At 40.4% G+C, this 22,500-nt stretch overlaps 1 protein-coding gene across 1 annotated transcript in view; it reads left to right on the plus strand.

The window, feature by feature from the left end:
- LOC115220301 (protein piccolo) overlaps window positions 1–22,500 on the plus strand; it is a 148,818-nt gene that overhangs the window by 100,056 nt on the left and 26,262 nt on the right. The window contains exons 14-15 of the mRNA XM_036509998.1: window positions 18,452–18,582; window positions 22,071–22,255. Of these exons, the coding sequence (XP_036365891.1) occupies window positions 18,452–18,582; window positions 22,071–22,255 (316 nt within the window). The remainder of the gene's footprint in view (window positions 1–18,451; window positions 18,583–22,070; window positions 22,256–22,500) is intronic.

Genomic DNA, 22,500 nt, shown 5'->3' on the forward strand with positions numbered 1-22,500 from the left:
CTATTGAGTTTAGTTTAATGGCCTACCAATGTATACTATGAGTTTCTTTGCCCTAGGAGTCGGAAAGACACTTGGCAAGAAATGGAAGCAAATTTGAAAGAAGAAAAAAAAAATAATAATAATAATATCCTGCTCATATCCTATGCAAAATACTTTCTATGTGATCTCAAGCTTTAAAACAAACATAATTTTCGTATGTTTTTTTTTTAGACATTCACTAGTACAACACTAAATACAAAACCAAATATATGGCACACTAGGCATAACAACAACATGAACTTCCAACCTGTTGTCTCTTGAGGTCTCTGGGTGAGACTTGAAGCCAACTTGTACAAATATAAAGCAAAAGTCAAACATAGAATAATAATAATAATAGTGGCCCATAGCAAATAAGTTAATGTAGACTAGAAGCACACCCATCAGTAGCTATGGCGCTCAGGGCAAAAGGCAGAAAGTGAAGGCTTTATCCTGGCTGCTCAGGATCAGAGCTTCTTGACCGGGAACTATGAAACCAATCTAATGAAAACTGGTGTAGACCCAAAGTGCCAATACTGCAATGATGGGATTGAAACAGTGGACCAGCTAACCTCTGAATGTAAGGTTTTTGCACCTGTAGAGTACAAATCAAGACACGACAGAGTTGGCCAATATCTACATTGGGTAATATGTCGACATTATAAAATCAAAACTGCTGGCAAATGGTACAAGCACCACCCTGAGGATGTAACTGAGGGAGAAAATGTAACTATTCTTTGGGACATCCCAGTATGTACAGACCGGACCATCACAGCAAACAAACCAGATATTGTTGTGAAAGACCAAAACAATAAAGTCTGTTTATTGATTGACATGAATAAAGACTGGTGACCATAATATCTCAGTAAAAGAATTTGATAGGCTCATAAAATATAAAGATTTGCTAATTAAAATCGAAAAGATGTGGAATCTCAAGACGGTTACAATACCAGTGATTGTGGGAGCTCTTGGAATGATCAAAAAAGGAACCGAAAATTATTTAACAATGATCCCTGAAGGAAGTACCAAAGATTGTCTTCACTGGGACCTCATTCATATTGAGAAGAGCATTGTCACTGGGAATTTTCTTTCCCTTTTTCCCCCCTTTATTTTTTTGTTTACTTTTTTTTATTTTTTCTCTTTGTCTTTCTTCCCCTTTTCCTCTATCACACAACTTTGTAAAGGAACAATCTGGTGTGTTAATTTTAATGGCCTACCAATGTATACAGTGCATTCCTCTGCCATAGGTGTCAGGAAGACACTCAGCAACGAATGGAAACAGAATTGAAAGATGATAACAATAATAATAATAATAATAATAAATACCCCGTTGCAGTACCAGGTAGTGTCTTTCATGGCTTCTGTTCTTAAGTGATTCGAAGTGTTATCATGTACGTTGTTTTGTCTTGGTATAAAAGATGGGCTAAAGCAAATATTCTGCTCAATACCACAGATTTGTTTGTCAATTGTTTGACTGTAACCAGTTGAGCATGTCCCTGGTGGCTGACGATATGTGCATCTCTGATCACAAGCAGAAGTAGTGGGGGAGCATCATAGCCGTGTGTTGAGAAGAATTCTTTGGGGTTTGGATAATTCACTTCTGGAAACATAGGTGGTTCATTCAACATCCTTAAACAACCCTCATTCAGGGACCTTTTGAGCAAGATAAGCTACTTGACCTGAAGAAAATTCTAACTGGGCCCCACCTGCAAGGTCATGCACTGTTTATCTTGATATGAGATCACCATGTTGTGCACATATGGTTGTGATGCATGTGCCTTTGTGTACCCTTATCAGACGGGTAGTCATGATGGGTATACTGGGCTTTGTATATTTTACTCCAGTGTCACTTTGATGGCATGTACTTATTCTCTTGCTCAATAATAATAATAATAATAATAATAATAATAATAATAATGATAATAATAATAATAATAAGAAGAAGAAGAAGAAGAAGAAGAAGAACAACAACAACAACAACAACAATGATAATAGTAATGATAATAATAATGTAATCTTATATATATATATATATATATATAAACCCATGCTCAATAATATTTATAAACCCATGCTCAATAAACCTATTTATCTAATGTTTATTTATCGACAATGCCGTCCCCAGTCAAATTCCCTCACACCGCTTATTGTCACGTGTCCCTTGACCTCTCTCTCTAACTAACCCTATCTCTCTCTCGCTATGTCCCCCCTTCCCATAACCATCATCGCCATGGTCCTCTATGCCCCCCCTCCCCAAAACCATCATCGCCATACATAAAAGAGCGATCGCATTTATCGTTAACCCCACTCGCTTCAAAATATCTAAAGAATACGCACAGATCATGAATGGCTAAAAGTTAAGTGAATCGTCCAACCTCGCTACGACTACCTTCTTTCTTGCACTTATCCTTATTCTTTCTCTATTCTTCAATTTCCATCTCATTGTATTGTCCCTCATTCTTTCAGTATTCCCTCATTACCCTGTCTAGCTCAAACATTTTTTTCGTTTAGACTTGTCTCCAGGTTCATAGCCACTCTGATTTTTCAATTTTTCAATTTTTCGTTTAGTATTGTCTCCCGATTCATACAAACCCATTTGCTAGCTCACGATTAACAGAACCTCTTTACTCAGCTACGGTGCACCCGCCCTCCCACACCCACCACGCATGCCGGAAGTTCCTATTCTCTTCCATCCCGGGGTTGCTTCCCATGAAGACTGCAAATGCTCTCACCATCCCTACCCCTCCCTACCCCTAGTCTCGACCTATGTAAGGTAATGTTCATACAGTGCAAAATATGAAAGGCTAGCGTTATGCAGGTTGTACTGAAGGCTACTTTACTACTTCATTTCTTGCACATGAATTCTGCCAAATGCGAGCTTTCTTTTCAGGTACACGAAGCTACTGTCCACCGTCCCAGGGTCTCTAGAGCCCATGCCTTCCACACCCTCAGGGTTGGCACCCTCAACGTTGGCACTCTGAAAGGTAGGTCTGGTGAGATAGTCGAGATGCTTGAACGGAGATGTGTGGATATATGTTGCATGCAAGAAATAAGGTGGAGAGGAGGATCAGCTACTAGGTTCTCACAGGCAAGGAACGCAGGTACAAGATTTTCTGGGCAGGGAACACTGACGGGGTTGGTGGCGTGGGTATACTTATCGCTGAGAAATGGGTAGATAAAGTAATTGAGGTAATCAGAGTAGTGACAGAATACTTAAGATTAGATTAGTGCTTCATCATAGTTTAGCAACCATTATATCAGCCTATGCTCCTCAGTCGGGGCTACCCGATGGACAGAAAGACCGATTCTATGACACTCTACTGCAGACTACCTCATTGACGAACGACAGAGACCTTATCTTTGTGGCTGGTGACTTCAATGGTCACGTTGGACGACATGCTGGGGGCTTCCATGGCGTACATGGAGGCTATGGCTATGGCTCCCGCAACGAGGAGGGAACCAGGCTGCTGGAGTTCTGCGATGCAAATAATCTTATGATTTGCAACACTAACTTCAGGAAACCTACCAGCCACCTAGTCACTTACCAATCGGGCCAACATACCAGCCAAATTGACTACATCCTTACAAGGCAAAGGGAGAGATGGCTGCTTATAAATGCCAAAACCTTCCCAGGTGAAGAATGTACCCCACAACATAGACTGGTAGTTAGTGACTTTAGGATCAGGACTAGGAGGACAACCAGAAGACGACAAAGAAGGATCTGGAAGCTTAAAGATCCTGCAAATGGACAGAGATTTAGGGACATATTACTTGAAGCCTCTGACGAAGTAGAAGGGGATAGAGCATCACAGGGGGTAGAAGACAGCTGGACGTTTCTAAGGGACAACCTGCTGAGAGCCACTGACCAGATCTGTGGCTGGTGCAAAGTCCCCTCTCGACCTAGAATAACGTGGTGGTGGAACAATATTGTAGACAGGGCTATTAGAGAAAAGAGACAGGCTTGGAAGGTCTGGAAAAATGGGGGTAGCAGGGAATTGTATCAGACTGCCAAAAGAGAAGCTAGGAGACAGGTTTATTTAGCCAGAGGGGAAGCAGATAAGAAAAAATTTGCCAATGTTCTGCGCCGTGAGGACCAAAGACTGGAGGTGTTTCGTGTTGCAAGACAGTGTGTGAGAGAGAATCGTGATGTGGTAGGAGAGAAGTGTGTTCGCATGGAAGATGGTTCACTTGCGCTAAATGAGGATGCAAAGAGAGAGGTTTGGAGATGCCACTATGAAAGGTTGCTGAATGAAGAAAATGAATGGGATAAAGAGAGTCTGCCGAATGTTGACCCAACAGAGGGACCAGCTATCCGAGTTGATAGTTCTGTGGTAGCTAAGGCAATTAGAAGCATGAAGACAGGGAAAGCCCCAGGCCCATCAGGAATCACTGCAGAGATGCTCAAAATGTCTGGTAGTGTCGGCTATAGCCTAGTCACCCATATAGTTAATCAGGTGATACACAAAGGGGTCATACCCAATGACTGGTGTAGCAGTATAATAGTCAACTGCTACAAAGGTAAAGGTGATGCCCTAGATACAAATAACTACAGAGGTATCAAGCTGTTGGACCAGGTGATGAAGGTTACGGAGAGGGTCATAGCCCAACTAATTAGAGAGAGAGTTAGTTTAGATGAGATGCAGTTTGGGTTTGTGCCAGGGAAAAGTACTACTGATGCTATATTCCTGGTAAGGCAGCTGCAGGAGAAATACCTAGCCAAAGATAAGCCCCTGTACCTGGCTTTTGTTGACATGGAGAAAGCCTTCGACAGGGTCCCCCGATCCCTTATCTGGTGGGCAATGAGAAAACTAGGGATAGATGAATGGTTAGTGAGAGCTGTGCGGGCCATGTATAGGGACGCCGCTAGTAGGGTGAGGGTTGGAAATGAGTACAGTGAAGAATTCCGGGTAGAGGTAGGGGTCCACCAAGGCTCAGTACTCAGCCCCCTCCTATTTATCATAGTCCTCCAGGCAATAACGGAGGAATTCAAGACAGGATGCCCTTGGGAGCTCCTCTATGCTGATGACCTTGCTCTAATTGCTGAGTCGCTATCAGAACTGGAGGAGAAGTTTCAGGTGTGGAAACAAGGATTAGAATCGAAGGGCCTCAGAGTCAATCTAGCTAAAACCAAAGTCGTAATCAGTAGGAAGGTAGACAAATCACAAACACCTTCAGGTAGATGGCCCTGCTCGATCTGTAGAAAAGGTGTAGGTAGAAACTCTATAAGATGCACCAAGTGTAAGCTATGGACACATAAGAGATGCAGCAATGTCAAAGGAAGGCTAACTAGGAAGATGGTTTTTGTATGTGGCAGATGCTCAGGAACAATAAACACTGAAAATGCTCTGAGACCAACTTCCGTCACTTTCCAGGGAGAAAAACTAGAAATAGTTGATAGTTTCCGTTACCTAGGTGACCAAGTCAGCAGCGGGGGCGGGTGTGCTGAAAGTGTAACTGCTAGAGTAAGAATAGCTTGGGCAAAGTTCAGAGAGCTCTTACCTCTGCTGGTGACAAAAGGCCTCTCGCACAGAGTGAAAGGCAGACTGTATGATGCGTGTGTACGAACAGCCATGCTACATGGCAGTGAAACATGGGCCGTGACTGCTGAGGATATGCGTAAGCTCGCTAGAAATGAAGCCAGTATGCTCCGATGGATGTGTAATGCCGGTACTCACACTCGGCAGAGTGTAAGTACCTTGAGAGAAAAGCTGGACCTAAGAAGCATCAGTTGTGGTGTGCAAGAGAGACGTTTGCGCTGGTATGGTCATGTGGCGAGAATGGATGAAGATAGTTGTGTGAAAAAGTGCCACACCCTAGCGGTTGAGGGAACCTGTGGAAGAGGCAGACCCAGGAAAACCTGGGACGAGGTGGTGAAGCACGACCTTCGAACTTTAGGTCTCACTGAGGAAATGACTAGAGACCGAGACCTCTGGAAGTGTGCTGTGCGCGAGAAGACCCGGCAGGACAAGTGAGTCCACAACCCGTGGCCTTCTACATGGGATGGAGCCAGCCTACGTATGCATACCTTCCCTTCTTGGGACACAAAACTCTACTTGTGAAGACGTGTTGAGGCAAGTGAGGATCAGAATCGAAATCGATCAATGGAAATTGCGGATGTGCTACCAGTGCCGGTGGCATGTCGAAACTCTGCTTGTGAAGACCCATTGAGGCAAGTGAGGATCAGAATCGAAATCGATCAATGGAAATCGATCAATGGAAATTGCAGATGTGTTACCAGTGCCGGTGGCATGTAAGAGAACTTTCCGTTTCGCGACCGTTGCCAGCACCGCCCCGTTTCGTGTCCGTTGCCAGCCTCGCCTGGCCCTCGTGCCGGTGGCACATAAAAAGCACCATCCGTTCGTGGCCGTTTGCCAGCTCTGTCTGGCACCAGTGCGGGTGGCACGTAAAAAGCACCCACTACACTCACGGAGTGGTTGGCGTTAGGAAGGGCATCCAGCCGTAGAAACACTGCCAGATTTGACTGGGCCTGATGAAGCCTTCTGGCTTCACAGACCCCAGTAGAACCGTCCAACCCATGCTAGCATGGAAAACGGACGCTAAATGATGATGATGATGATGATGATGCTAGCATGGAAAGCGGACGTTAAACGATGATGATGATGATGATGATGATGATATATATATATATATATATATATATATATATATCAATGGAAGAATGAAAATAAGCATTGATTGGTTAGAAATAGTAGATGCTGGAAGGGTACAGGGTAAGGAAGCAGAAATAAAAACTTGGTTTTAGACTAGAAAAGAGCAAACAAGTCATGGGTCTAACATCATTTTTGGTTCACTCTTCTCTGCCGTAAAACACCTTTTTTCCTCCACTCACTTCTTCTCTTCATTTCTTTTTCTTTTTTATCATATCTTTACTGTGACATTCATTTTGTTTCTTTTTTTCTTTTACTTCCTCTTCTCCTTTCTCTCCTGATGGACTCTCACCCAAAATATCCGAATCTCTTTCTTTCCATTCCCTTAGAATATTCATTACAGTCACTTTTTATTCTTATTTGTAGTTTCTATTGTTTTGTTTGTTTGTTATTTTTTGAGGGGGTGGTTTTTTGTTTTGTATGGTTTTGACTCATGTCTTGCTGATATATATATAATATACATATACATATATATTATATAATATATATATATTATTATATATTATATATATAATATGTATGTATATATATGTATATATATGTATATATAATATATATATATAAAATATTATTCGAGACAAAAACCACTATTTAATAAACAAAAAGGAAAGACTTAATCAAAACATAAAAAATTTTTAATAAATTTATTAAAATTTTATGTATTGATTAAGTCTTTCCTTGTTTGTTTTGCAAAATAGTGGTTTGTCTCTAATAATATTTTATAATATTTTACTATAAAATTGGATTTAATCCTAAATCTGATTTTTTCCTGTAAATTTGGATTTATCCCTAATATTAATTATATATATATATATAAATATAATATAATATATATATATATATATTATATAATGTGTTTGTATATCGTATATATGTGTGTGTGTGTGTGTGTATGTATGTATACATGAACTTAAGATTAGTTAAAATATGTTTGTGACATATTCCAACTTCTAAAGGCAAAAGTCACTGAAGTTACAGGGGAGAAAAATTTCTCTCTTGTTGTAAAAGGTATTTCCCATTGAGGAAAGCTAAAGAAACAGAAACATGCATCTGGGAAACCAAAAGAAGTCAGCACTCTACAGATATTGTGTTTTTACACCTTTTACACCATGACAGAGAGATTTTTTTTTTCTCCACAGTAACTGCATTTACCTAATTCTAAAGGTAAACGAATTTACCTCTAGAAGTTAAAATACGTCATGAACATATTTTAACTAACCTGAAGTTCATACACACACACACATGTATATATACAAACATGTATAAATATAAACATGTATATATATTATATATGTGTATATATAAATATGCATATATATATATATGTGTGTGTGTGTGTGTGTGTGTGTGTATATATATATAATATATATCTATAATGGATTCTTCTGAGGGTCTAGCAGCCAATATTGGACCACCCACACAGATCATTTGGTTGTAGTGGTGATGATTATATATATATATATATATAAAACACCCCCTATCCCTTCTTTCCAACATCTTTCTCTGTCATCCCCCACCCCACATGTGCTCACCATCTGCTGAATTCCTCTCCATCTCCCAATCTTCTCTGTTGAATCTCTCTCCCCCACACGCCATATCCTCCTGACAACCCCTCCCACTCCCCTGGCACAATCTTCTGGCTGGCCAGATCCTGTCTAACCATCCGACCCATGCCAGATTTTAAATGACAATGATGATATATGCAATGTCACCACTATGGCCATAGTATGGGCTCTGTCCCTTCTTCAAAACTCAACAGGTAAGCCCCTCATAATCCCAGTTGTTTTCAGTTGAAACTGTCCACTTTTTAAACAGGCAGACCATTGTAAAAGGGAGCAGTTTGAGACGGAATAGCTAAGCTAGGTAGCTTCTACTGGGTGGGTTGCGCTTGGCCAGTTTAGCTAGGGTACACCTAAGACAAGGGTTCTCAATGGCTTTTACCTACAGACTTCTTTCCTTCTTATTTTACTTGGATGGACCTTGATAAACTTTTCCTGTTCAGAGAATTCCATTCTATTATTATAATTAAACTTTTGTTTTCAAATTTTGGCACAAGGCCTGCAATTTTTTGTGGTGGGGGGTATTAATTACATCAACCCTAGTCTTCAGCTGGTACTTATTTTATTAACACCAAAAAGAGGAAAGGCAAAGTCAACCTCGGCAGAATTTGAACTTGGAATGTAAAATATGGACAGTGCTAACAATTCTAGCCACTCACCACCTTTTATTGTTCTCTGACTGTGGCCATGCTGGAGCACCGCCTTAAAGGGTTTTTAGTCGAACAAATCAACCCCAGGACTTATTCTTTGTAAGTGTAGTACTTATTCTATTGGTTTCTTTTGCCGAACTGCTAAGTTGTGGGGACATAAAGACACCAACATCAGTTGTCAAGTGATGTTGGTGGGGACAAACAGACACAAAGACACACACATAAATACATATATATAAATATACATACATACATACATACATACATACATACATATATACAATGGGCTTCTTTCATTTTCCATCTACCAAATCCACTCACAAGGCTTTGGTTGGTCCAGGCCTGGAGTAGAAGACACTTGCCCAAGGTGTCACACTGTGAGATTGAACCCAGAACCATGTGGTTGAGAAGCAAGCATCTTACCTCACAGCCACATGTGTATAAAGCTGTATAAAAGTTCCTACAGAATTGCATAAAAAATTGTTAAAATATTTTGTAAGAATTTAACAAATTTATTAAGTTTTAGCAACAGAATCTTAGATGGACTCCCAAAGGTCATGTAGACCCATGTTGAGGACCACTTTTCTCTGGTGACAGGGGTGAAATAAGGGTGGGATAAATACTAGTTTACTGTTGCAAAATTTGCTGATGACTTAATTATTTCATGATTCCTTGCAGTTTGTTTTGATGTCATCAACATTATTGTCCCCTCGTTATAACTAACATAATCATTGCTAATGTCACCAACATCACCACCACTTCAGTACCCTCACCCCCACTGTAGGTACACCACTACCACTGCCCCCACCCTACCACCGTCAAAGCCACTACTGCCTTCATGCAATCTCGACATGCCCACCACCATGATAGCTAAGACCATTGTGGGGAGAGAAATCTCTCCACCGTCCCCACTACAGTCTCACAACTACCTGTACTTACCCCATCACCTCGCATCTATCTCCACAATCCCAAGAACATCGTAGTCCATCCCTTACCCCCACCAAACCAGCCACATCAACCACTACCATCTCCACCATCATATCCACCTACCATCCATCCATTGGTTATTCTGTTACCACCACCACCACCACCACCATCATCATCATCACCATTGTCTCATTTCTGTTGAACAACCATTTAGTTATATGTGTATTTTGTGGGGACAGCTGATTGTTTTTTGTGTTGGAACTTGACAAAAAAAAATACAAAACAGTTTTTTTTTTAAGTTTCTATTATTTTGGGAACCAGGAGGGGAGAAAGCATTATCACACACACACACACACACACAAGCCAAATAGAAAGCAGTTTGCAGGGCCAGTCTGCACTTGATGGGTGGTGAGAGGAGAGAACAGGTGACGCATTTGATAAATTCATTTCTCTTCAGACCCTTCTTGAAAATCCCACAGATTTCTTGGGTGGGTGTTATTGGGTGTTTTCCACCAAAGATAGAAGCAAATGTCAACATGATTATTTGGGAATTTAAAATAAAAATTCTGTTTTTTTTTTTTAAATAAAGTTGGGGTGGGGAAGAAAAAAAAAGTGGGAGGGAAGTTGATCTGATTAATAATGTATGGCAAGGGTTCATAGGGTGCAACTACTTAGACCCAGTTTTCAACAGTTTTTGAAGCCAGAGAGGATTGTATCAGTGGTGTTGCTAGGCTGGGAGGTTATTTTAGGGGGTGGGGTTTGTGTGTGTGTGGGGGTGTGTTGATATTTTTTAAAATCATTTTTCATTTGTTTCAGTCATTAGACTGCGACCATGCTGGGGCACCACCTTGAAGAATTTTTAATCGAATTAATTGACCCCAGTCCTTTTTTTTTTTCTTGTTTTTAAACCTGGAACTTCTTCTGTTGGTCTCTTTTGCTAAACTGCTAAGTTATGGGATGTAAACATGACATGAAGAGGAACGCGGCAAGATTCATTCAGTGTGTATTTGCTTCACATTTCACAAATGTTCAATTGCTTTACAATGACTAATATGTTACATACACAACACACCCTTGTCCAAAATAGATGGGCTGACGGTTGTCTCATTGTTCCATTTGTTAAAAACTGATCATGCTGACCACACAGATCACACAAAAGAGCCGATCACAACCCACAACCAATAAAAAAAAAATGGCTGGGGGGAAAAAGTTGTTTTTTTCCCCCCTTAAGGGAAGATCAATGTTCTTGCCTCAATAACAAAGTTCGATGTTTGGTTTGAAATTTAAATCAATTTTTCCCACACGATCCATGGTAACTGATCATCATTCAAAATCTGCTTTCCATGCTGGCATGGGTGGGATGGCTTGACAAGAACTGGCAAACCAGAGGACTATGCCAAGCTCTACTGTCTACTTCGAGATGATTTCTAAGGTTGGATGTCCTTCCTAACATGCCAACCACTTTACACAGGGTACATCATTGTAATCCATTTATGGTGTAGCTGTCGTTAATCTGTTAAGGTACCACAACATTGTTATTTTTTTACTGCCCACAAAGGGCTACACACAGAGGGGCCAAACAAGGACAGACAAACGGATTAAGTCGATTATATCGACCCCAGTGTGTAACTGGTACTTATTTAATCGATCCCGAAAGGATGAAAGGCAAAGTTGACCTCGGCGGAATTTGAACTCAGAACGTAGCGGCAGACGAAACACCGGTAAGCATTTCGCCCGGCGTGCTAACGTTTCTGCCAGCTCGCCACAACGTTGTATATAACCACACATCATGTAAAACACATACACATAGCATAACACACACACACACATATTGTAAACAGCTGTATTCATTCTTCACCACCACCACCACCATTACCACCTCCATCTTCTGCTACCTTCCAGTCATTAAACTATTCCAGAGCATTAATTCTTTTTTGTATTTAGTTTGTAAGGTTCTGGATGTGAATGCAGGTGTTGAAATAAATCTTGTTGTGTCTTGGGAGGGTCCTTTCACCAATTAAAATAAAACACATGCACTGGCTCAATATCACTTCTTTCTAACAAACAACTGATTGATTGTTTAACCAACACATTAAACAACGATTAGTTGCTTGGATGTTTAACAAAATGGCTGACAGTAAAGAAGTGGTATTGAACCAGTGCATGTGTTTATTATTATTGGGATAATGACCCTCCCAGACTATACCAGAGCAGTTCCAAACAAAAAAAATAATGACACTTATTTCATTGTTTCTGCAGTCTAACATGATCTAGAGATGCAATGGGCTTGTCCCTTCATTCTCAAATTCATGAGAAACTGTAATTATGAAGTTGCTTGATAATTGGGTGGTCGTAACTCTGTCTGGACAACTGGACATCGACAAACTGCTGATCATGTGTGTGTGTGTGTAGCTATGAGAGTCAGTGTAAATGCGTCTGTGTGTATGTGTGTGTTTATATGTGTGTGGTGTCCGTGTCTGTATGTGTAGATATCCATGTCTTAGCCCACGTGTGAGTTTGCGTGCATGTGTTGTATATATATGTGTGTGAATATGTATTATATATGTGTGTGTGTATCTATTATATTATATATATATATGTGTGTTTGTGTGGGTGTGTATTATATGTTATATATATGTGCATGAGTGTGTATTATATCATATTATATACATGTGTGTGTGTATGTTATATTATATATGTGTGTGATGTCCGTGTCTGTATGTGGAGATATCCATGTCTTAGCCCACGTGTGAGTTTGCGTGCATGTGTTGTATGCATATATATATGTGTGTGTGAGTATGTATTATTTATCATATGTATATGTGTGTGTGTGTGTGTGTCTATTATATATTATATATATGTGTGTGTGTGTGTGTGTCTATTATATATTATATATATGTGTGTGTGTGTGTGTCTATTATATATTATATATATGTGTGTGTGTGTGTGTCTATTATATATTATATATATATGTGTGTGTGAGTGTGTATTATATCATATATATGTGTGTGTGTGTGTGTGTGTGCGTGTGTAGTCATCCTTACTATGTGACACACAATGATTTAATGTGAAAGGAGACAGGTTCAGTCTGCCTGACTGACACTTTAACATCATTTAACATCACTGTTGCTCATCCATCATCATCATCACCATCATCACCATCATCATCATCATCATCATCATCATCATCATATCATCATCATCATCATCATCATCATCATCATCATCATCATCATCGTCCTTGTCATCACCAACAGTAGCAACTACACCATCCCCATCACTATCAGCATCGCCCCCCCACGCCACCACCACCACCACCACCGCTATGTGTGAATTTATGAAATGTCAATAAAACAGACATAAAAACATCCCATTGACTTTATTATTTAAGGAAGTTGTAAGTGGGGTGGGTAGGGGTGGGGGTGGGGACTAAGTGGTATTGTAATGGTGGTGGTGGTGGTGGTGGTGGTGGTGACGTGGGTGTTTCATTCTGCTGGCAGTGGGGGTGCCGATGTTGAGGGTGTGTTCAAGTGGCCTGGTGGTGGGGAGGGTGCACAGCCCCACCCACTCCTGTGCCACACCTCACTCTCAGATCCTGTACAATATTGTAAATTTCTCAACTTATCTCTGTGGTGATGAAAGTGTTGTTGTTGTTGTTGTTGTGTTAGTGGTGGTGGTGGTTGTGATGGTGATGGTAGTGAAGATGGTGGTGGTGGTGGTGGTGATGTAATGTGGTGACCGTGTGGAATGGTTTAAATTCTGCAGTAAGTATATATATATATATATATATATGTGTGTGTGTGTGTATGATACATATATATATATATATATATATCCATGAACACATAAACAGTCTGCCTAGAGAATATACTTAGAGAAATGTCCACCCTCCTCCACTCCTCTCACCCCCCCTCTGTTTCTCTCATGTTCATCTGTAGTGACACATGTAAACTAATAATTGTCCACCCAACCCTCCTTTCCCCCCTCCTATCCCACCCCTAAAATTTCACCTCCCCATCTTTCCCTACCTCACCCCATACTCCAAAAAAAAAAAAACTGAGAGAAAAAATCCTGCAGATAAAACCTTCTTGACAGGGCAGGGCACCTAACATTGCTGGCCCCTGTGGTGCTCTTACAACCCTCACTGCTACCACCACCACCACCACCACCACCACCACTGCCAGTGCTGCACCCTGTCCTCTCCCCCCCCGCCCTGCCAGCTGTACCCAGAGTCTGAGACAGATGCCAGATGACTACGTTGATGATGATGATGGCGATGGGGATGACGAAGGTGATGGAAGTGGCACCGACAATGATGATGATGATGATGATGATGGCAACAACAATTGCAAATACAATGAGAACAGAACGATAACATGGATGAAAGTGGTGGTGGTGGTGGTAGTGGTCGTCGTCGTCGTCGTCGTCATCGTCGTCGTGTTGGTGTTGGTGGTGGTGGTGGTGGTGGTGGTGGTGGTGGTGGTGGTGGTGGTGGTGGTGGTGGTGGTGGTCGTCGTCGTCGTCGTCGTCATCGTCGTCGTGTTGGTGTTGGTGGTGTTGGTGGTGGTGGTGGTGGTGGTGGTGGTGGTGGTGGTGGTGGTGGTGGTGGTGGTGGTGGTGGTGGTGGTCGTCGTCGTCGTCGTCATCGTCGTCGTGTTGGTGTTGGTGGTGTTGGTGGTGGTGGTGGTGGTGGTGTTGGTGGTGGTGTGGTGTGGTGGTGGTGGTGGTGGTGGCGATGATGATGATGATGATGAGGAAGTGGATGGTGATGATGATGATGACACTGCTGACTACAACGATAACGATGGTGATGATGACAATGATGATGATAATGAATGTGATGCTGACAGCAGCAATGATGATGGTGATGATGATGCCATACTTATGGTTTCTCCTTAACATTGTCACAGAATCAACATCATCATCATTATCATCATTGACAACAACAACAACAGCGACTTTATAAGTGTTATCACCAGGTGTTGTTGTTGTTGTTGTCGGTGGTGGTGGTGGTGGTGGGGTTGAGAGAAAGAATGTGAAGGTATGAGTGTTGGATGAAGTGGGGGGGGGGTTGAAGGAAGTTGAGAAGTAGTGAGAGGGGGAAAGAAAGAGAGAGAGAAAGAGAGAAGAGGACAGTGAGAGTAGAAAGGAAGAGCAGTGTGGGTGTAAGACAGAGTAAGTAGGAGGGGAGTGTGTGGATGGGGGGGGGGAGATCTAGAAAGTGGGAGTAGGGGTGGTGTAAGGGTACTGTCCCCTAATTAGTGAGGTGATGTCAACAGTGACAACACTATATCATGTTGTCAGTTAGACACTTGGAGCTGAAGGGGGTGGGGACCACATGGTGGTGGTGGTGGTGGTAGTGGTGGTGGCCATGGTAGAAGACCTCTAACTGCTGACAGAGCAGGTAGACATTTGAAGGGGATTCAGTGGGTGGGAGACAATCCATGTTTGATGTCCTTCCTTTTTTTGAGGGGGTGGAGGGGTAGAGAGAGGATACGTGTGTGTGTGTGTGTGTGTGTGTGTGTGTGTGTGTGTGTGTGTGTGTGTTGTGTGTGTGCGTGTGTGTGTGTGTGTGTGTGTGTGTGTGTGTGTGTGTGCACATGTGTGATGAGGGCTATATCTTAATATTGATGCTGGAATCAATTCAACTTCAGGGATCATTACAAAAATAGGGACCTTTTAAGGGTGATATTAAGAAAAAGAGGAGGAGGAGGAAAGAAGAGGACATGTTGGTACGGACAGTATAGGGGACAGTTTGGGATTTTACAGAGAAAAGCATTTTGAGTTTCTGCTGTTGTCATTTAACTTCAAATCATCTTTAATCAAGCTGACCTAGGTTAAAAGACATTCCAGGCATGCCCATCACGTACTTTTAGGGAATGTATAGGGCTATATTATCAAATGTACCCTTTCCTTTCCTAAGATAACAAGTTGTGATTCAAGAGAGGTTTAGTTTCTATTTCTAGCAGATCAAGTGGCCAGGAAGGAACTTCATCATTGGCTTTGACATTATAGGAAAGAAAGCTTCACATGTAGAATTTAGGGACCTATAATTATAGCTCCCTAAATTCTAAAGGGAGTAAATATAGGGGCCAAGTTAAGGGCCAAGACACACACTTGCCTGAGCAGGGGTTTCTTCTCAGAAGACCTTCTGCTGTTCAGCTCCCTTGAGAGTTCCTTATTAGTAGTCCCTATATTTATTCCCTTAAGACGTTTACCTAAATGGCTTGACATTATAGGAAAGAAAGCTTCAAACGGGAAATATGGGGGTTTATAATTTAAGCTAAACACCTTAAGGGAACAAATGTAGGGACTTTGATTTAAAATAGAAATCTTAAGGGGATAAAGGATTGATTTCAAATTTTGGCACAAGGCCAGCAATTTCAGGGGAGGGGATAAGTTGATTATATCGACCCCACCAATATTCAAATGGTACTTACTTTATCATGGAGGCACATGGCCTAGTGGTTAGAGCAGCGGACTTGCAGTCAAGGGATCATGGGTTCGAATCTCAGACTGGGCAGTGTGTGTGTTTATAAGTGAAACCACCTAAGCTCCACATGGCTCTGGCAGAAGGTAATGGTGAACCTCTGCTGACTCACCACAACTTTCTCTCACTCTTTCCTCCTGCATCCAGCACCTCACCTGAGATGGACCGGTATCCCGTCCAGGTGGGGAACCTATACATCAATGAAACCAGAAAACCAGCCCTTCTGAGCCAGGCATGGCTCAAGAAGGAACAAACAGCAACAATAACAACTTATTTTATCAACTCTGAAAGGATGAACGGGAAAAGAATTTGAACTCAGAATGTAAAGATGGACGAAATACCACTAGGCATTTTGCTTGGTGTGCTAACAACTCTGCCAGCTTGCAGCTTAAGGGATTAAAGGATTAAAAGGTTGATATTTTAGGATCAACATCTTATGAATGATATTTTACACAGTGGCAGCAAATGTCTACAGTAAAAGGTCTTCACTTTACATCCACCCTCCATGCTGGCATGGGTTAGACAGACTATTACAGTTTGAGTTATTTGTTGTTAGAAGATGCTGCTATGCCCATAATCTGATGCATGTCATTTGGCTCAGTTTCTACAGCAACCACTTGATACAATGCTCTGGCTAGGATTCCTTGTGGTACCGACACAAAAGAGGATGACCTCAGAACCCTACATAGTCTCTGTTCACATGCTGACCACATTGCAATGTTTTGGGGGCACATTTTTGCAGTACAAGCACAGAAAAGATTGTCTTATTCGTCAGTCACTCTTGACACAACCTGTCAGCTTTTCATTGTGACACCAGCACAGGAGGAAGGGTGGTGTCTTGTACACAGGGCAACAGAGAATGTTAAGACATGTAGATCAAAGAAGGGGAGAACAAGGGGACAGGGACACCAGCAGTGAGTTGGAAGAGCAAGCGCAGATGGTACTCAATAATAGGGTTTGTGTATTTGTTCAGAGAGTGATGCATATATGTAAGTAGGTGAGTTTACATTGTGCATGTATATGTTTGTGTATGTACATATATTTATGTGTATATGCGTGTGTGCATATATATAAATATGGATACATACATACATACATATGTATACATGTATATGTTTATGTGTGTGTGTGTTACCTACACTCACATACAGACACAAATATATATATATACATGTATATATATATATTGAAACTTAAGCTTCTTCAAATTTTTATGACTGTGTTTCATGTCTGTGATCTTCAGACAAAATGAAAGTAATGAAACAGGAAACTTTTAATAAGAATATTCACATAATGAAATCAAAACAAAAAGAGGAAGCATTTGCTCAGAAGCTTTTTGTGGAAATAAAACGAAAGAAATATAAAAGAATATTTTATTGCACACACATGTAAAATGACAAAATGAATTCATTAACAAAGAAGATAAATGAAAAAAAATAAAGTAAATAACGGTATAAATTCCATCATTTTGATTGCTTATATTCAATGCCATTCACGAAATGACATGGATGCAGAAATGTTACAAAATACTACATGAGTTTGAAGGAAGATGGCAGTAATGAGATGGGAAAGTGAGAAAGCGTGTAACAGGGTATGTAAAGTAATAGAACGTATAGCGTAATAGTGTACATAGTAACAGAGTAATGGAATACACACACACACACACACACACACACATGCATGCATGCATGTAGTAATTTAGTATGTAGGGAGAAAGAAAATAGCAGTACCATGCTGTCAGACGTTGCTTTGCACTCTGGAGCTGAGAAGACATGTAACGTGACATTTTTTAATAAATAAATTTTGATACTCTACTTTCAGTAGTGAGTGCTCTCGCTTTCTTTATTGTTGTTTTTTTTTTTTCATTAGAGTCTTTACATCCAAAAGACTTTACATATATAAATATGTGTGTGTGTGTGTATATACATGTGCATATGTGCATGAGTATATATATATAATCATATCAAAGGGAAATGGAAATTAATTAAAATTTACATATATATATATATATATATATATATTTACATACATACACTCACACCACACACATACATACACTCTCACACACACACACACATATACATACATGCATCTATAAATATGCATACACACATCATTTTCTTCTCTCTATGTATTTTCCAGTTACAGCTCAGTTTTGATGAATACGAGAATAGCCTGAATGTTTTAGTTATTCAAGCCAGAAATCTGCTACGCGGGGACTTCTCGGGTCTTTCTGACCCCTTCGTTAAGGTCTACCTTTTACCGGGTCGAAGGTAAGTTTGATACCTTCCTCTTTCTCGCACACATCTCCACATTTATAAAAGAGTATGTGAGGAAGAGGTTCAGTTTTTATTTTCAACATCTCTTACAGCAGACAAGACAATCCTCCTGTTTTAGGAAGAATTCTTCATATTTCTTTATTAACCATTTTGTTACCATATTTCTGTTTCAATTAATTTCGAAAATAATGAAGAATTTCATAGAATAGCCATGGCATTATTAACCTTTTATTTGGGAAATGAATTCACAGGAAATTTTATCATGGTATTAACAACAGAGATGTTGTCATGTCCTCAGCTTGACCAAAAGGTCCCCTCCAAACTCCAAAGTGTTTTTATTGATTTCTTACACACTGTACACAAGTGTATGTGTGTGTGTGTGTGTGTGTGTGTGTGCAAGATGGAGGAACTGGAATGATACCATTGATCGTTGTTGGTGCAGAAGCCATGAATTATTGATGCATTATTGATGTCAGTGTGTATGTCATGCCTTGACAGTCTTCAATGCATTGAGAATCAACACCTATTTGCAGTTTGTAGATTGCCAGAAGAAGGATGACAAAGAATGATACAGGAATATAAACAAGAGGGAAACTGAAACAAAGATTCCTGAATGATGCTAAGGACTGGGAAGTGTGTGTAGATTTGGAAGCACCATTCATGTTTTGGAATCATAAACCAATAATGGGGCAATGCCAACATTATGACTTGGTTCACCTTGGCAGAGAACAAAACCCTGATTCTTTATTTGGCTGTGGGAGGGCAATATGAAGGAAAAGTGTTATAGTATGGCAGACATTGTGATTCATGTGTAATATAAGGATGGCAGAGCACAGTGATTTCATTTAAGGTGAGACAGGTTTATTGCTAGATCTATAGCAGACATTGTGGGACATTCAAATAAATGTCACCATTATTTTGGTATTTCCCAACAAATAGAATTACTTGCTCCGGCAGTGTCGTGTAGCCTTGATGCCAACAGAGAACATTCTGGTGATTTTGGCCCACAGTAAACTATGTTTTTTTTTCTCTCTGTTATCCTTATAATCCATCTACTTACTGCATCCTACCAGAGTAACTATCCAAACCATGAAGCAAATATTCTTGTACAGAAGAGTTGCTTTATTTGCTTCAGTCATTATCTTCACATACCTCTACCATATTCACGACAAAGCATTTTCTGCTTCACTCTATCATTCTTAAATCATACAAACACACACACACACACACACACACATGTATTTGTTTGTTTATCTCTTTCTCTTTCTTTTCTCTCTTACTTGTTTCAGTCATTTGACTGCGGCCATGCTGGAGCACCGCCTTTAATCAGGCAACTCGACCCCTGGACTTATTCTTTGTAAGCCCAGTACTTATTCTATTGGCCTCTTTTGCCGAACCGCTAAGTGACGGGGACATAAACACACCAGCATCGGTTGTCAAGCAATGCTAGGGGGACAAACACAGACACACAAACATACACACATATATATATATACATATATACGACGGGCTTCTTTCAGTTTCCGTCTACCAAATCCACTCAAGGCTTTGGTCGGCCCGAGGCTATAGTAGAAGACACTTGCCCAAGGTGCCACGTAGTGGGACTGAACCCGGAACCATGTGGTTGGTAAGCAAGCTACTTACCACACAGCCACTCCTGCGCCTATATATATATATATATATATATATATAAATATAAATCGCTGCTGTCTCTTTTCACTTGAAGTCCCGTAACAATACAGAACCATCTTGGGTCCTGCTACCAACATAACCCTCACACCACTAGTGAGATGAAGCTTTCTTCATACATTTATTAATGGTGGAAGCATTCTTTCACCTTTACACTATTAATGGAGGAAGTTCTGAATTTGGGATGGAATAGCAAAAAAACATATTCAAATGTTTAGTTCCAGGTCACTCTGTTGTCGTAGTTATTGTTGTTGTTATGTTTTTGTGAAAATGTACAAAAGGATGCTATAGTAGAAAGGCGTTTCACATGTTAATTCCATGGGCCATCACAAGCCATGTGGCCTTAATAGTCCATAAGTTGAGAGGAGAGACCAGGAGAGTTGCTCAGGGAAAGAAATCACTTCCAACTTACATTTGATGCTGAGGTTTCTTGATTTTCAAGGGAGGTCACTCTAAAGGTTTATTTTCAAGAAAGACTTGACTCTCCATAAACTGCCATTGCTCAAATTACAAACAAAGCTATTCAAAGCCATAATGTGTGTGTCTGTGTGTCTGTCTGTGTGTAAACATATCTCTTTTTCTCTTGTTCTTGTTTCAGTCATTTGATTGTGGCTATCCTGGAGCTCCACCTTTAGTTGAGCAAATTGACCCCAGAGCTTATTCTTTGTAAGCCCAGCAATTATTCTATCGGTCTGTTTTACCGAACCCCTCAGCTATGAGGATGTAAACACACCAGCATTGGCTGTCAAGCAATGGTGGGGGGACGGACAAGCAGACACACAAACATATACATACACATACATATACGTATATATACATATACGACAGGCATCTTCCAGATTCCATCTACCAAATCCACTGACAAGGCTTTGGTTGGCCCAAGGCTATAGTAGAAGACACTTGCCCAAGGTGCCACACAGTGGTACTGAACCTGGAACCATGTGGTTCGTAAGCAAGCTACTTACCACACAGACATCCCTGTGCTTATTCATTTCTTCTTTTACTTGTTTCAATCATTTTGACTGCAACCATGTTAAAGCACATACACACACACACAGTTAAAAATTGTCTAAAGTCGTAAGACGCCCGCTGTTTTTGTCCTGCTTGCCATTCTTGTTTTTTATTTCTATTTTTCGTTTCTTGTATTTATATTCGGGTGGCATCCTGTCTTTGTTTTGTATACATTTGATCCTCTTTCCAAGAAATCTAATGCCTGTGGCTTAGTTTTTCCTTGGGGCTGGCCGGTTCGGAGTGATATCGAGATTAAACAGCCGAAATTGCTAAGATGATCCGGTTCCGACTGAAGATTAGAGGCTTCGAGTGACCCGTCTGTTTTCTTTGTGTCATCTCTTTGTGTGTTTTTGCGTTCTTGTCCCACTTTGTAATTTATATTTTATATTTAATTTCTATACATATATATATATATATACATATATATATATATATATATATATATATATATATATATATATATATATATATATATATAGATAGATAGATAGATAGATAGATAGATAGATAGATGCATGTATATATAATATACATATATACATATATATAATATAGATACATTTGCATATATATAAACGCAGAAATGTGTGGGGTGGGTATAAGAGTGTGTATAATCATTATTTACTGTAAACTCCAAATTACAAAATATAAATTTGAACAATGTTGTGAAATTTATGTTGTATGATGTTTATACTGTTTATTTTGAACCATCCATCCTCCCAGATTCTCAGATTCCCATCTTTAAGTTTCAGTATTAAATCTGATATTCTTACCGTTTTCAGTCCTGATCACAAACGCCGTACCAGATACGTCAGTTGCACCCTTAACCCTGAATGGCATCAAAATCTAGTCTTCCAGAATCTCAGTCGAGATGATCTCAAAACCAAAATCTTGGAAATCACAGTGTGGGATTACGACCGGTTCAAACCCAATGATTTCCTTGGTCAAGTTGTCATAGACCTAAAAGGTATGTATGGAACCCCCCTCCCCCCTGCACCACCACTACTACCACCACCACCACCACCACCACCTATCCCTGCTTCCAGTCCAGTTTCGATTCTCATCTATGTCATGTGAGTGAGAGTTTATTGAGACAAGGAAAATTTTGATGTCTTTCAATCATCATCATCATCATCATCTTCATCATTACTATCACCATGATGACCATCACCATCTTCATCATCACCATCATCATCATCACCATCATCATCA

Source organism: Octopus sinensis, linkage group LG16 (genome assembly GCF_006345805.1).
Source record: "Octopus sinensis linkage group LG16, ASM634580v1, whole genome shotgun sequence".
NCBI lineage: Eukaryota > Metazoa > Mollusca > Cephalopoda > Octopoda > Octopodidae > Octopus > Octopus sinensis.